Below are 13,360 nucleotides of genomic sequence, written 5' to 3'. Positions count from 1 at the left end.
GATTAAACAGCTTTGTAAAATCCAGTTTTTTTTTTGCAGTGATGAAGTCATTTCACACATACACACGTATGTAAAACAGACAAATGCAACGAGCACAATGTATGCAAAACATGCATACAGACATCTAAACCTATAAAAAATGGGATCAAGAAAATAAAGAAGAGAGGAGAAGTGAATGAAACACTGGCCAACTGGTATATTTGAGATTGTGTGAGATTGTGAGTGTATCATTAAAAACAGCATGGAATAAATGCTAAACAGTTGTTTTGGACTCCAATGCCTTGGATAATTGGCTGCATTCTGGAGTCGATTACATATATTCTTCCACACAGTTTGGCCATCAAATCGTGTCGTTGTCCACACACGTTATTTCCTTTCACTGTATTTGTTGCTTTATTACTCTTCAGTTTCACAGATCGTTTCTTATGTTTGCCGCTTCAATCGTTCGTTCATTCGTTCATGTTATGAAAAAAAAAAACAATATTGAAAACAAAAACTGGAAATACACGACAATTATTACGAGATACGTTTTCAATACATACACGGCATAATTTCATTTTCTTATTTATCGTGTATGCGCGCAGTAAACAAAATTGATGTTGACTGCCGTGAGTGTGCAACGCGCGCGCATATCGGTTTCGTAATACAATTTCGATTTTAATTGTCGATATATGTTGAATGGATACATGTTCGTCGCTTGTTCAACCATAATAATAAAACATACCGAGAATAAGTAAGCGAGTAGCAGAGAGAGAGAGAGAGATAAAGAGGGAGATTGGAATTTAAATATATTGTGGCATGAATCATATGATGAATGAAGCGAAAGCGAATTTGTAGTTTCTAAAGTAAATAATGCCATGCTCGCGCCGCATTCCATTTGCAAAGGTTTTTTTTCTTTGATTAACATTTCAAATGTAATTAGCACATCATATCCTACGCTTTTATAGGCGAACAATATTGTGATATATATATATATTTTTCTTTCGTTGACCATGTGATCAGGAATCACGTCGAATGACTCAGTTCAAAAATGTGGTTGCATCAAGGTGATTTTTTTGTTTCCCTGTAAAAAATGAGTAAAAAAAAAACTGTGAGATGAAGTTCATGACTGTGAGTCATTGTTTTCTATTTCCGATGTGATAGACACATACACAATACGATGGTGACAAATCAACATCACATTGACTTGTTTCGACGTGTTCACTATTTAACATGAATCATTCCGCTGTTATCTAAAAATTCCATTTAAAGTGATACAATGTTTTTATCTTTCGGTTCTATTGCGAGAGAAACGAGATCATTTCTTTTCGGAAAGAAAATTCATAAGAAAAAAGTACTCCATTTCTCTTCTTCTTTCAAATGACTAAGCTACTTACCTATAAAATGATTCTTTCAGTATTCATATTTTAACACTTTTTTTATTCTCATTTCATTGTGATTCTTATTCCTAAATCTTCACTCACGGTAAAATAAATAAACGAGATGTATTCATTTCATGTACACAGCTGAAAAGCATAAAAAGTCAAAAGAAAAATAGAAGATTTCCAAAAGAGAGCCAAACGATAAAAAAACGTTCTTTGATGAATAAAAAAACCATACGAAAAACGCGCATTGAAATATTTAGGTCATTGCCCTGGTTCATCGACCCTTTTTTTCACTCTGTTCTCTTCATAAAAACCATTACGCTGTACTGTGTGCTGTGGCAAACGTTTGTGCTACAAAATTCTATTTCTTCTTCTTCTTGTACTACTGCTGATGTGTATGGTACTGTTACCGCTGCCATTGTGTCGTTCGGTGTTTACTTTTAAGGCTATTATTTCGTGCATTTGACTCCGTATACGACTCGTCAACTGAACAAGAATTTAAATGGGATGATGTTGAAGCTTACATAAAAGCGAGTGAAAACCTGCATACACACTCACATACACACACTTACACGCATAAAAAAAAGAACTTTTGTTTTAATTTTTTTTCCACAAATCGAGATATCTCTTTTAATGAATAAAAAATTATATTTACATCCATCTACCATATATGTATCAAAGTATATTAGAAATTTCAATCATTGTGAACTATTTACATCGTTTTAAATCAAGATTATATGATACTTATTTAAAAAAAGTCACATAAATTCTGAGGTAATAATTTTTTTTCTTTTGTTCCATTGAGCCTCTAATAAAAAACAACTTTTGGCCATATTTCTTTAGCATTAATATCGAATGAATCGTACTTATTATTTACATGTTTGTTCGTTGCCTGAAAAATGGATCAATAAAAAATAATTCGTATTTAAATAATAAAATTAAAATATTGATTAGTTAAAAAAGTGGCTTTTTTAGCTTAATTTTTTTAAAGTTTTGTTTAATAAGCTGTGTCAAACTGCTTGAAAACGTAAAACTCCTACAAGTTAATCGTTCTTCACTGTGGTAAATCGACAGACCGCTGTCTGATATCTTTATCTAAAAACTAATTTACATATATAGTATTATATACATCAACTGTTAAAATTTCATTGAAATTAGTTATGCTGCATGAAAAAAACAAATAAATCCAATATCCTTACATGTTTATATTTTGTTTTGATACTTTCGCCATATCACTATTATTAAAAGCAAAAGTCTATGTAATAACTAAAAATTTCCTTGGAGTATCTATATCATTCATAAAATTAATTCAAACCCTAATTTTCTACAGTGGACAATTGTTGTTCGAATTTCTTTTCAAACACCGCACATACAATGAAACGCTTTTTATCTTCGATTTACGTTTACCATGAACATACCTTTTTTCAGCATTTCCATCACTAAAATCATCAACATTCAAATCCGACGAAGTTGAAGATGCTGAAGATGTACATCTCTCGTCTGAATCAGGTGGTAAATTTAACGTTGGTCGGATGAGTTCCTTGACCACACGATCCCAAAACATATAAATGCGTGGGATGATGGCTTTCAAATCCCCCTCAATTGTTGCAACAATATCGGTGTTGACTTTTATAGTATGCCCGTGCTTAGTTGACATTTCCTGCAAATAAATAGTAGTGCAAAAATATAGTTGAAGTAATGAAAATAGTGGATTTATAGTAAATCGCAACTGTCTTATAATTTTACTATACCATTAGAGTGATTGTTGTCTCCGCATTCTCGGTAGATATAGTCAAATTATAAATTAATTCCTTTCTCATATAGCGCATTCCGTATTTTCCGTTAGGTTGGTTCCAGTTATCAGGCAGGTCATTGACACGCATGTATTCCTGAAAAATAAAAGGAGAAAAAAGTGGAGTGTTTTTATTATGATAAAACTTCCAAAAATTATTATCTATGGAATCAAAAATGAAAACTTACTCGTGCTGTACCCACGAACGAAAATTCCTTCGATAACAAACACACATGTGTTACCAACATAAATACGTCTGTGTGGTTATGTAAACTGTTTCTATGTTTATTAATCGCCATTTCGAGGTAATTTTCACTAAATTTTGATAGCGGCATTTTTCTTTTTTCTTTTTGACATAAAGTGATAAAGGGAAAAATGTTGTACACTTCTGATTTCTGAAAACTAAAAAAAAAACAAAACTTAAAAAAATTTAAGCTAAAAAAGCCACTCTTTTAACTAATCAATATTTTAATTTTTTTATTTAAATACGATGAAACCCGCTTTTATATACTACTCACATACACTGGAGGCGCGACTGCCTTGTATAATAGAACGTGAATGCATTTAAGAGAAAGAGTGTGTGTATAATGTTTACATTTCGACGATGCAGATAAAAAAAACCAAATGAATGAAACAATAGTAAATACATTCCATAGGAACTAAGAAGCTTCTGTTATGTTGAAGTCATTCAATGTTGCTTCATTTTCCGTCCAAATTTCAGTTCGATTTATGTCATATTTTTGTTTTGTTTTATGTTATTATGCTCCAATTGTTGTTTGTTTAGTAAATAGGAGCGCATTTGTTTTGTCTGAGTTCGTCTCACAAACAGAATTTATTGCATCGAATATAATAATAGAACTCTCATCACATACTCCATTCGATTGATTCGATTGGGATTTCCTCTATGTGTTTTTTTTTATCCATGAATGCCCATTTTGGACATCTTTATGTTGAGGTCAAAATCGAACTTGAAAACAATAGTAATACATACGTGGTGTATCCAAAGCGGTATTGTCTCTGGCGAGCGAGCGAGCATGTCGTTGCTTATCACTGTTTGAGTGGTGTCGGATTGGTGAATCGACGAGAAGTAATTTAAACGAAAAATGAAAAGTATAGACGAAAGACGAGTCGTAGTTTTTTATTTTATTTTTTTTTCTGTGTACTCTTTAATATAGTTTTAAATGTTTCTTTTATTTGTTTTTGTTTTCCAGAATGAATGCTGTTGAGTCTTATATTAAATGAGAGATGATGCTTATGTGAATTGTTTCTTTATCTGTTGTTTTGCTGATGTTCTTTTGCTGAATAATAATTTCTTGTGGTGGATGGCGGTTGCATTATGATATCCGATGGTATTGGTTTCTTTTATATAGTTTAGAGAATCTACGTACATTTAAATTTTTGATTGGTACATTCATAATTATATCGATAGCATTAAACGATGACATAATTTTTTGCGGTATGCGCGTACTGGTTGTTGTTGTTATTAATTATTTGTCTTTATTTTGCGTTCATATGTGAATTCTTAAAAACGTGTTCATTCTGTAACTTGTCAATCATTGCTAATACATCTTTGTTAATTTTTTTATCTGTGTATGTGTGTTGTGGTGTTCAAGTGCGACATAGAGTTTTGGTTATCTTCTCTATATGTTTTTTTTTTCATTTGTTATATCATATTCCACATAATAATAATGGCATTTTATTGTATATATATGTATATCAATTTGCACGTATTTCATATAATTTGATTTGTTTTTTTTTTGTGTGTGTTTTACTTTCAACGCTCTGGAGGTTTAAAATACTTCATTTGCTTTTTTTTTTTAACAAAAAGATGTGTTTTTTTCTTTGATTTTCCTTAGCATTTAATTTCTATTACGGTCATATTAAACGAATTTATATCTCAGGTGAAATGCTTGTAAATGTGCGTGTAGCACTATCGTTCCAAAAAAAAAAATCGATTTTAAAATGGACAAGATCAGTATTATGCTTGGTCTTAAATGCTAGAAACTTATTGAAATCTCGAATGTATGTAAATCGAATGAAAAAAAAAAGATTGTTATGAAGAGAACATAAAATATTTTTTTTTGTTGTTGTTTGCAATTAGAAATTATATATAAATGTGTGTGTGGCAACGGGCGATGAAGCTCGTTCTGGCTTTAAATTAATTTAAGAGCGAGATCTCTTGCTTTAAATAAATTTAAGGTCGTTCTTGCTTTAAATCAATTTAAAATCTTGATCTTGGGCTTCTACTTCTGAAGCGACCACCTCCGGGTCCCCCCGACTGACGACCGCCCCCGAAGCTACCACCTCCGTTACCACCGAAGCTACGACTTCCTCCCCCTTCGCGAGAATTGAACCGACCCCCTGGAGCTCCGTAGCCTCCTCCTCCAGAACTAAAATTATCCCGGCGTGAGGATCTAAAGCCACCTCCATCTTGCCGACCATATCCTCCACCTGAATTTCCACGAAAGCCACTATTATCATTACGACGGAAACCACCTCCGCCTCCTGGTCCGCCACTACGGAAACGGCCACCACTGCCTCCGTTTCCGAAACGGCCACCGCCGCTTGGACCTCTACCATCATTGCGACGACCTTTGTTTGGTCGACCTTTGCTAATTTCAACACGAAGTTTGCCCGAGCCCAATGCCTCGACGCCGTTCAAAATTTCACATGCTTTTTCGGCCTCATTACGGCTTTCGAATTCAACGAAAGCAAAACCTGGTGGATTGAATGCAACCCTGTATGAAATATATGAGAAAAAAGAAAACACAAAACAAAAAGATAAAAATCATTTAATTAAATTGTTCATTCAGATTAATATTCGAGTCATTAGATCATTCACACTTACCAAACTGAATTTAATTTTCCATATTTGGTGAATTCAGATTCCAGGTCTTCTTTCTTAACTTTTTCGCCGAGATTGCCGACGTAAACACGTGTTCCGCGATCTTCAACCATTTTATCTTTCAATTTCTTTTATTCTTTTCTTTCGTTGAACGTCGATTCAGTTATTCGATGCGAAGATACGTCGTAGCGATGCGATGTGACGAGAGAGAGTTCGGGTGTGATTCTGTGCAAATTGAACTTCGAAGCGATGATATGACACTGACCAAGAGACACGCTGAGATGCGACGACTGCGATGCAAACGAATTCTTTACGAGGAACCGACGAGAAACGAAGCAATGAAAAATTCAGGAGGGTTTTTTTTGTGATTTGTTCATACTTTTCTATTTTGTTTTATAGGTATATATATTTTTTTTTGGTTTTGATTTTATATTTTGATAGTGAAATTGATAGAAACTTATTTACTTAAATATTCGAAAAAGTTAAGAAATGATGTGTAAAATCATAAAAATGTCGAAATCGGAAAATATCGAATAAATAATATTTGCATGAAAATCGTTTTTTCCGACGTCGCAGTTTTTTTGGTTTTGTTTTTTTTTTCATTTCGTATAAAAATATTTATTTAGATTATGTGGTTTATAAGTTTTCGAATGCATTCAGATGTTCTCAAAAATTCAGAAAGAAATTCATTGCATTGGTACTTTACGATGAAGTGTTACACAACAGAAGTAATAGGCGAGTTTTATGAATGGTAGATAGAAAACAAAATGCATGGCGCAGAAATATAAATTTAAAAAAAAAAAAGAATTGTTCTCAAACTCGGAAGGCACAAATTGTGACACAATTTTTTTTTTGCTACAAAACATTCTCAAACGAAAACGAGAAAAACAAATTATAAAAAAAGAGAACGACAAAAACCGAATTACAATACGTGTTTTGTAATGAAAACAACCAAAGGGATGTGTAAATGAGTAGAGACGAAAATAGAATGGAGAAAATCAATCAAAATGAACGTTTTCGTCTCGAAAAGCAATTAAAATTAAAACAAAAATAATAAAAACTAATATAAATATATGAAAATTGTTGTGTGCGGCAGAAGAAAATTTGAATGGAAAAAAACCAACAAAATGCATTGCAAGTTATCTACATACTACCACATATGCAATAATTATGGGTCGATGTGTAAATATGAGCTTCATCTGTTCATTGTATTATGTGTATATGAAACATAGAAGAGAGAAGAACGAAAAAACGAAAACCCAACAAACTAAATATGGACGCCGTGTATTTGTTGCAGTTGTAGAACAAAAATAAAGTTTGCTTGTTTAGTGGCACTTGCGTGTATATACTATGTGTGTGTGTGTGTGGTTCGGCTTTTTTCTTGTTGTATTGTATTATTTTATGTGCGCATATGTCGATTTCGTCGAGCTGCGATTACATGCACAAAGCGAAGAGACGCAAATAAAATTTAATGCGCGTTCGATGTGAACGAAGGGAAAAAAATCGATATTTTGATTATATCATCTTCACTGTGTCTGATGCACACAATGAGCGTATATTTCTTGAAAAGCGAATTTCGTATGTAGCTTACAAGCGATGTTGAAGAATAGAAAATTAAATGCAAAATTTTCATGTCGTGTAAAATGAAAAACGCGAAACAAAAAAAAATCTCTTTATTTTTAGACTATATTTATGGTCAATTCAATCTGGTTTTGTCTTAAACGAACGGAATTTGCTTTGAAGTTGAGAAAATGTACTAATGGCTATGACGCTAACACTTTCATATTTGGTATACTCGACACACCCGTATAGCTTCATCGCACTACTCTCATCGGTGTTTTTTTTTCTACTTTTTTTCTCAAAAAAAAAAAAAATTTCACGATGTTTGAACGTGGGCAATGGGGGGAAAAAAATTGCGAAGCAAATAAATTCGGTGGGCGACTCGATATAATTCTCTTGGAATAAAAATGAAAATTGCGATTTGTCTACGATTTAAATCGAATGGTCAAATTTACTATTTAAAGCGTATTAATGAATGACGAATATGATGAGGATTCAAATAAACGAAGGTACGCGTATTTTAAATTCAAAATGGCGAACTCTATTTAAACAAAGCACAGGCACTCTCGGTATATATGGAACAAATGCAAACCAGGTTTTTTTTGAACACAACAAACAAAATTAAAAATTAGGTAAAGGATGCTTTTTTGCTTTGATAAATAATTTTTTTCTGTAAAAAACTGTCGAAGAAATATGTGGAATTATTTTTTTACCGTCGATTCGTGGATTTTTCGTCGTACGTAGAACGATTGTTATTAATGGCGCTCTTCGATGCGTAGCTTGTGTTGGGTGTTGACTATTTGTTTTCGGAATGAATTCACTTGTACTGACGGAGTTTCGATGCTAAACGATTGAGAGACGAACTCAGAATGACGATTGTCGCTGTTGCGTTCAACGACTAATGCGGCCAATGCTCGAATACACGATACTAGCGCTATACCAATGTTCGTGGCAATTTTCGAATGTGCCATTGCTTGGTATCATTTACTGCGTTATCATTTCATACAATTTGAAAAATATATTGTACACGAATCACATTTACAAAAAGTTACCATTTAGACAATGATTTTGTAGATGTTCTATTTATCTTAGAAATTAATTGCAATCAATGGTTACAACATTTCAAATAGCTAAATCCGATTATTTATTTATATAGGTAAATCAGAATGTATGCACAATACTTTATTAAACAAGTTTAAAGCGAAACGTGTGAAATTTTCTTTTTTAAATGAATTTAAAAAAAAACATTAAATTTCGCTCTTGCAAAACTCCCAAATCTCAAGTCATTTTGATCATTTATTCAGAAAATTTCATTTTCTATAACAATGATCGGTCATTTTTAATAGTTTTATAGAATGAATTGCTATCGATAGATTTTCACTGAAAAATTTATAAAACAGCTCGATATCTGAAAAACTGAAGAAGTGGAGAAATAAATGACCTGAACGAAAGTTTATCATGTTGACTTTTTATTTAATTAGGAAAACTTATTCGAATTGTTGTTTTCCTAATACATTTCTCTCCACTTAAATCCGAATCATTTGTTATCGATCTGATGATAATTCAACACGCAACAAATTTTTCGTCGATTTTTGCATTTTTACTGTCATTGCTTCATTTAATCTTCATTAAGCATTTTGTACAAATATTATTGAATAATTCGTTATTTGACCATCAAGATAATAAAAATAATTTATCTTTTGAGAATCAAACGGATTTCTTATCCGTTTTCTTTATTTTTATTTTGGAATACCTTGATAGTCAAATAATATTGGCGGTAGTAAGAGTTTCGTCAAAATGACGCAGAAAATTGTCGATTAATGCAGTGCGACGACAAAAGATTCTTTTCACGCTTTTGAAGGAATTTGGTTCCATTTCATAGCCCCTACATTTAACATCATTGCCATGCTGAAACAAAAAAGTAACGAAATGCAACTAAATTGTGATTGGGATCATTTTTTGAAGCGACAAAAAAATGAAAGAAAAATTACATTTTTGCAATTGATGTTCAGTTGATTCAAATGCTTCCCTTGAAATAGTTCGCATTCAATGCCATTTTATCCCGATATTTGGGCCGAATAAACATTCATATCAATTTGTCGTGGATCGCAGTAAATCTTAACATCAACCAATCGATCTCCATTTGACGAGGCCAAGGGACATTATGTAGCATTATCGAGCAGTTGAACATGATCAATACCCAAATGATTGCTATTCGATCCGTAGGTAATCACACGAATTACATTTTCAATGAATGATTTCACCGAAATCTGTTCCTTTCGTGAAAAATTAATTACATTTCATTATTGAAATATTAAAAAGGGAACACATGTCAAAAAACGAATTATTTCATTGCATCGGCTTTATGCGTACTGCTTCAACGCACAATCCCAATCAACTAAAAATTCGAATTGTCGCAACGCATGTGTATGGCAATTCATACGAACGCATTAGAGTATTTATCTATGTTGCTTGTTGGGTTGACGTATTCGAATGCCACCTGACGGCTAAATAGACCAAGTTTCATATGAATTGATGTTTATTGTGCGTTGACGTTTACACGATGCAGCAAAAAAGTGACGCAAAACATTAAAATACCATCCGTATTATTACGTATAGAAATTTAATTTTTATCGCACCAATTGCGACCATTCCAAACAATTCGATTGAAAAAAATAGTTGATTTTGTTTTGAACGTGTGAACACCGTGAAAAAATGCCAAAAATAAAGAGAGAATCGCGCCAATTTATTGTGATTAATGAGGAAAAACTCATAAGTGAAGTACAAAACCGATCCATTCTGTATGACAAAGCATTGAAAGGTTACCGAAAGCCAGCAATCCGTGAAACGGCTTGGCAAGAAGTCGCAACAGCCTTGGAGAGCACTGGTAATTAATTGATTGTCAATTTGAAAAAAAATCCGTTTATTTCGAAAACAAAAATGACATTTTCAACGCTTTTAATTTTTTAGTCGATGAATGTAAGAAACGTTGGCGATCGCTACGTGATGCGTTCATGAAGCAGTATAAAATGTATTCGCGCGGTGATTCAAATACCAAAAAGCGATGGTTGTTTTACGAGCAAATGGAATTTTTGGCTCCGTATTTTGAGCAGTAAGTGAAATTCAGAAATTTGCTTTTATCTATTTCAATGTTGTTCACAATTGAAAAGAAATTTATTTATTTCATTGAATATTCAAATGTTCCAGTCCTGACGAGAAATTCGATGGCGCCGATTACATCGAAACGATAACAGCAGAATGCGAATCGGTCGATAAGAATAGCATAAACCAGCAAATGGTTTGTATAAACAGTGATGGCGAGTATCAAACTCAAATCGAAGTGGACGAATACAGTGAAGAACAATTGGAAGAAGAAGGTCTGGATTCATCACAATATATCACGGTGATCAATAAGAAGGGTGAAAATAGCAGCGTTCACTATATTAGCGCACCAAACAGTCATTCATCTGTGAACAACGACATCCAAAACCAAAGTCCACCGCGTCAACAGGGAAAAGTTCAAGCTCAAGCGCATACAGGCCGTGCATCAAATGACGATCCCGACGAACGATTCTTACTTAGTTGCTTGCCGGCGTTGAAACGTTTGCCAAACAAAAAAAATTCATTAGCAAAAGTGAAAATACAACAAATTCTTTTCGAGATTGAATTCGATGAATGCACAGGCGTTTAATATGTAGATCACTCACACACACATACAAATTTTCACACATTTTTCGTCGATTTTTGCTGTCATTGCTTTATTTAATCTTCATTAAGCATTTTGTACAAAAATTATTGAATAATTCGTTATTTGGCATTACAACAAGATAATAAAAATAATTTATCTTCTTATTGTAGAATCAAACGGGGATTTCTTTTCATTACATTTTCGTTTTCTTCATTTTTCTGGAAAGTCAAGCCACATTAGCGCTCGGTAATGGGAAGAATTTCGATCAGCATAGCATAGACCAGTAAATAGTTTGTATAAACAGTGATAGCGGGTATCAAATTGAAATCGAAGTGTACGAACACAGACTCCTCCATTGGAAGGTCGCCAATTGGTCTTGATTCAACAGAAAATTCTCGATTGATACAGTGCGACAACATTTGCTTCTTTTCACAGTTCTGGTTCCGTTTCATAGCCCATAATAATGTAGCATTTAACATCATGTCCAAACTCAAATATTTGCAGTTGATTGCATCCATGTAGACATACCTGGTTCAATTGTATAAAATTTGCATTGTTTCAATCATTTTCATTAAAAATATTTGAATGTGCTTAACAAAAATCGTTTACGAAGCATGCAAGAATAATTGCTAATTACAAACCAAAATCCAGGCTGAATTAAATAAACTTCCATATCGATAATATATGGACCATAAGACAAGTAATGTGTTCTTTTCAAAATATATAATCTCGACAAATTTGAAGAAATTTTAATGCGGGGATCCACTTTTGGCCCAAAAACGAAAATTTTGTATGAGACTTACCTCTGATATTACCAACTTCGGTAATTCGAAATAAATCCGTTTGTCACAAAACCTAACAGGCAACGCGCGCACATTAACGGAGTTCGTGTGTTACTGTGTATTGACGCGCATAGCGTTGAGGTTTCATATGGGTTAGATGAACTTTTACGCACTGTGATCCACAACATGCATTTATTACATATCTTTTACTTAAATTTAAATTCACGAGAAAACTGAATTAGTTTTGCGATACAAATAATTTTTGACATATTTTTATAAAAAAATTACTAAAAATGGGAATTTTTGTATGAAATCAATGCCTGTATGATATCGTAATGACGTGAAAATTTGCACTGGGTATTTTTTTTTTTCACAAAAAGCTAACATTCTGATGAAATTTCAATACAATTTAGGGCTGTGTACTCAGAATTTTGCTACATATTTTTTTTTTAAATTATGATTTCGGAGAGTTTGAAGAAATTTCAATAAAAAATAAGGGTACGATTTTTGGCTCACCCTCAATTGGAAGTACCCTCAATTTATATTGAATTTTCTCCAAACTTTCAGAATATTATTTTTTTGTGTAAGAAATAGTCTGCGCAAATCTTCACGTCATTACGGTAGCATGCATGTATGGCTCCCATACAAAAATTTTTGTGATTTTTTCAAAGAAACTGTATCAAAAATAAATTGTATAAAAGTACACATAGAGTATGACTGAACTCTTTTACTTTTCCGCACACCCACTGTGTGCAGTAAAGTATTGCAATCACCCCAAAATTTTGAAATCGGTATAAATCGTTTTTCTATGCGTTTTGGGTATAGAGAAGCACAGAGCAACGGTTTTTGGCCATGTTAATGTACACTGTACGCAAAAAATCAATAGGTAATTTGTTAGCACGATAACTTTTCTTAGAGAAAAGTAAATCCAAATCTGATTTTACAGGGTGGTTGGGGGTTGCGAGTAATAGGTTGGTATTGTTTTTGAGCGATATTCGTTCATCGGTGTATTCATGGTGACATCATGATGGTGTACCCATAAGGGGTATGGTATGCAAAAATTTGTTAATTCGATAAATCTTTCCCCAGAGACGTAAATTAAAGTTTGAAATGTGTACTGGGTTTTTTTTGGCACTATAAAACCAAATCCGGCGTTTGCTTTGAGATAAAATCAAGTTTTAACAGAGTTTTTTTGAAAAAATCACAAAAAATTTAATTTTTGTATGGGAGCCATGATTTTAGGCTGCCTTAATGACGTGAAACTTTGTACAGGCTATTTTTTACACAAGAAAATAACATTATGAAAGTTTGAAATAATTTCAATCAAAA

At 32.9% G+C, this 13,360-nt stretch overlaps 2 protein-coding genes across 6 annotated transcripts; one reads left to right on the top strand and one right to left on the bottom strand.

The window, feature by feature from the left end:
• Nucleotides 1-2,154: 2,154 nt before the first annotated feature.
• Nucleotides 2,155-8,438, bottom strand: LOC116341774 (RNA-binding protein Rsf1). 5 transcript variants are annotated; one of them, XM_031769058.1, is made up of 5 exons: nt 3,675-5,368; nt 3,345-3,558; nt 3,116-3,253; nt 2,783-3,024; nt 2,155-2,256 (listed from the first exon to the last, which is right to left on the bottom strand). In XM_031769058.1, exons 1-5 carry the CDS (start codon nt 3,803-3,805, stop codon nt 2,238-2,240), a joined length of 744 nt encoding a protein of 247 aa, XP_031624918.1. In that variant the 5' UTR covers nt 3,806-5,368; the 3' UTR covers nt 2,155-2,237. The 5 variants fall into 5 exon arrangements, with proteins under 5 accessions (XP_031624918.1, XP_031624921.1, XP_031624917.1 ...); XM_031769061.1 differs by lacking the exons at nt 2,155-2,256; nt 3,675-5,368 and adding an exon at nt 8,275-8,438 and having other exon boundaries at nt 2,263-3,024; XM_031769057.1 differs by lacking the exon at nt 2,155-2,256 and having other exon boundaries at nt 2,263-3,024.
• A 1,682-nt stretch (nt 8,439-10,120) lies between these two features.
• LOC116341663 lies at nt 10,121-11,907 on the top strand. The gene is made up of 3 exons (XM_031768862.1): nt 10,121-10,448; nt 10,532-10,673; nt 10,769-11,907. The coding sequence occupies exons 1-3, from the start codon at nt 10,277-10,279 to the stop codon at nt 11,250-11,252; spliced, it is 798 nt and encodes a 265-aa protein (XP_031624722.1). The 5' UTR covers nt 10,121-10,276; the 3' UTR covers nt 11,253-11,907.
• Nucleotides 11,908-13,360: the final 1,453 nt, after the last annotated feature.

The sequence above is a fragment of the Contarinia nasturtii genome, unplaced genomic scaffold (genome assembly GCF_009176525.2).
Source record: "Contarinia nasturtii isolate CC-2019 unplaced genomic scaffold, AAFC_CNas_1.1 Cnas_scaffold_745, whole genome shotgun sequence".
Taxonomy (NCBI): domain Eukaryota; kingdom Metazoa; phylum Arthropoda; class Insecta; order Diptera; family Cecidomyiidae; genus Contarinia; species Contarinia nasturtii.
The sequence above is the reverse complement of the archived record's forward strand: the minus strand, read 5'-3'. Positions and strand labels throughout refer to the sequence as shown.

What these genes read in the sequence shown, in the direction of transcription:
- LOC116341663 (XM_031768862.1), top strand. Translation starts at nt 10,277, where the DNA reads ATGCCAAAAATAAAGAGAGAATCGCGCCAATTTATTGTGATTAATGAG. An exon ending in AACAGCCTTGGAGAGCACTG is followed by an intron (nt 10,449 to 10,531) that starts GTAATTAATTGA and finishes TTAATTTTTTAG; the next exon opens with TCGATGAATGTAAGAAACGT. An exon ending in TTGGCTCCGTATTTTGAGCA is followed by an intron (nt 10,674 to 10,768) that starts GTAAGTGAAATT and finishes CAAATGTTCCAG; the next exon opens with TCCTGACGAGAAATTCGATG.
- LOC116341774 (XM_031769057.1), bottom strand. Translation starts at nt 3,805, where the DNA reads ATGTATTTACTATTGTTTCATTCATTTGGTTTTTTTTATCTGCATCGT. An exon ending in CGTTCGTGGGTACAGCACGA is followed by an intron (nt 3,254 to 3,344) that starts GTAAGTTTTCAT and finishes TTTATTTTTCAG; the next exon opens with GAATACATGCGTGTCAATGA. An exon ending in AGACAACAATCACTCTAATG is followed by an intron (nt 3,025 to 3,115) that starts GTATAGTAAAAT and finishes ATTTATTTGCAG; the next exon opens with GAAATGTCAACTAAGCACGG.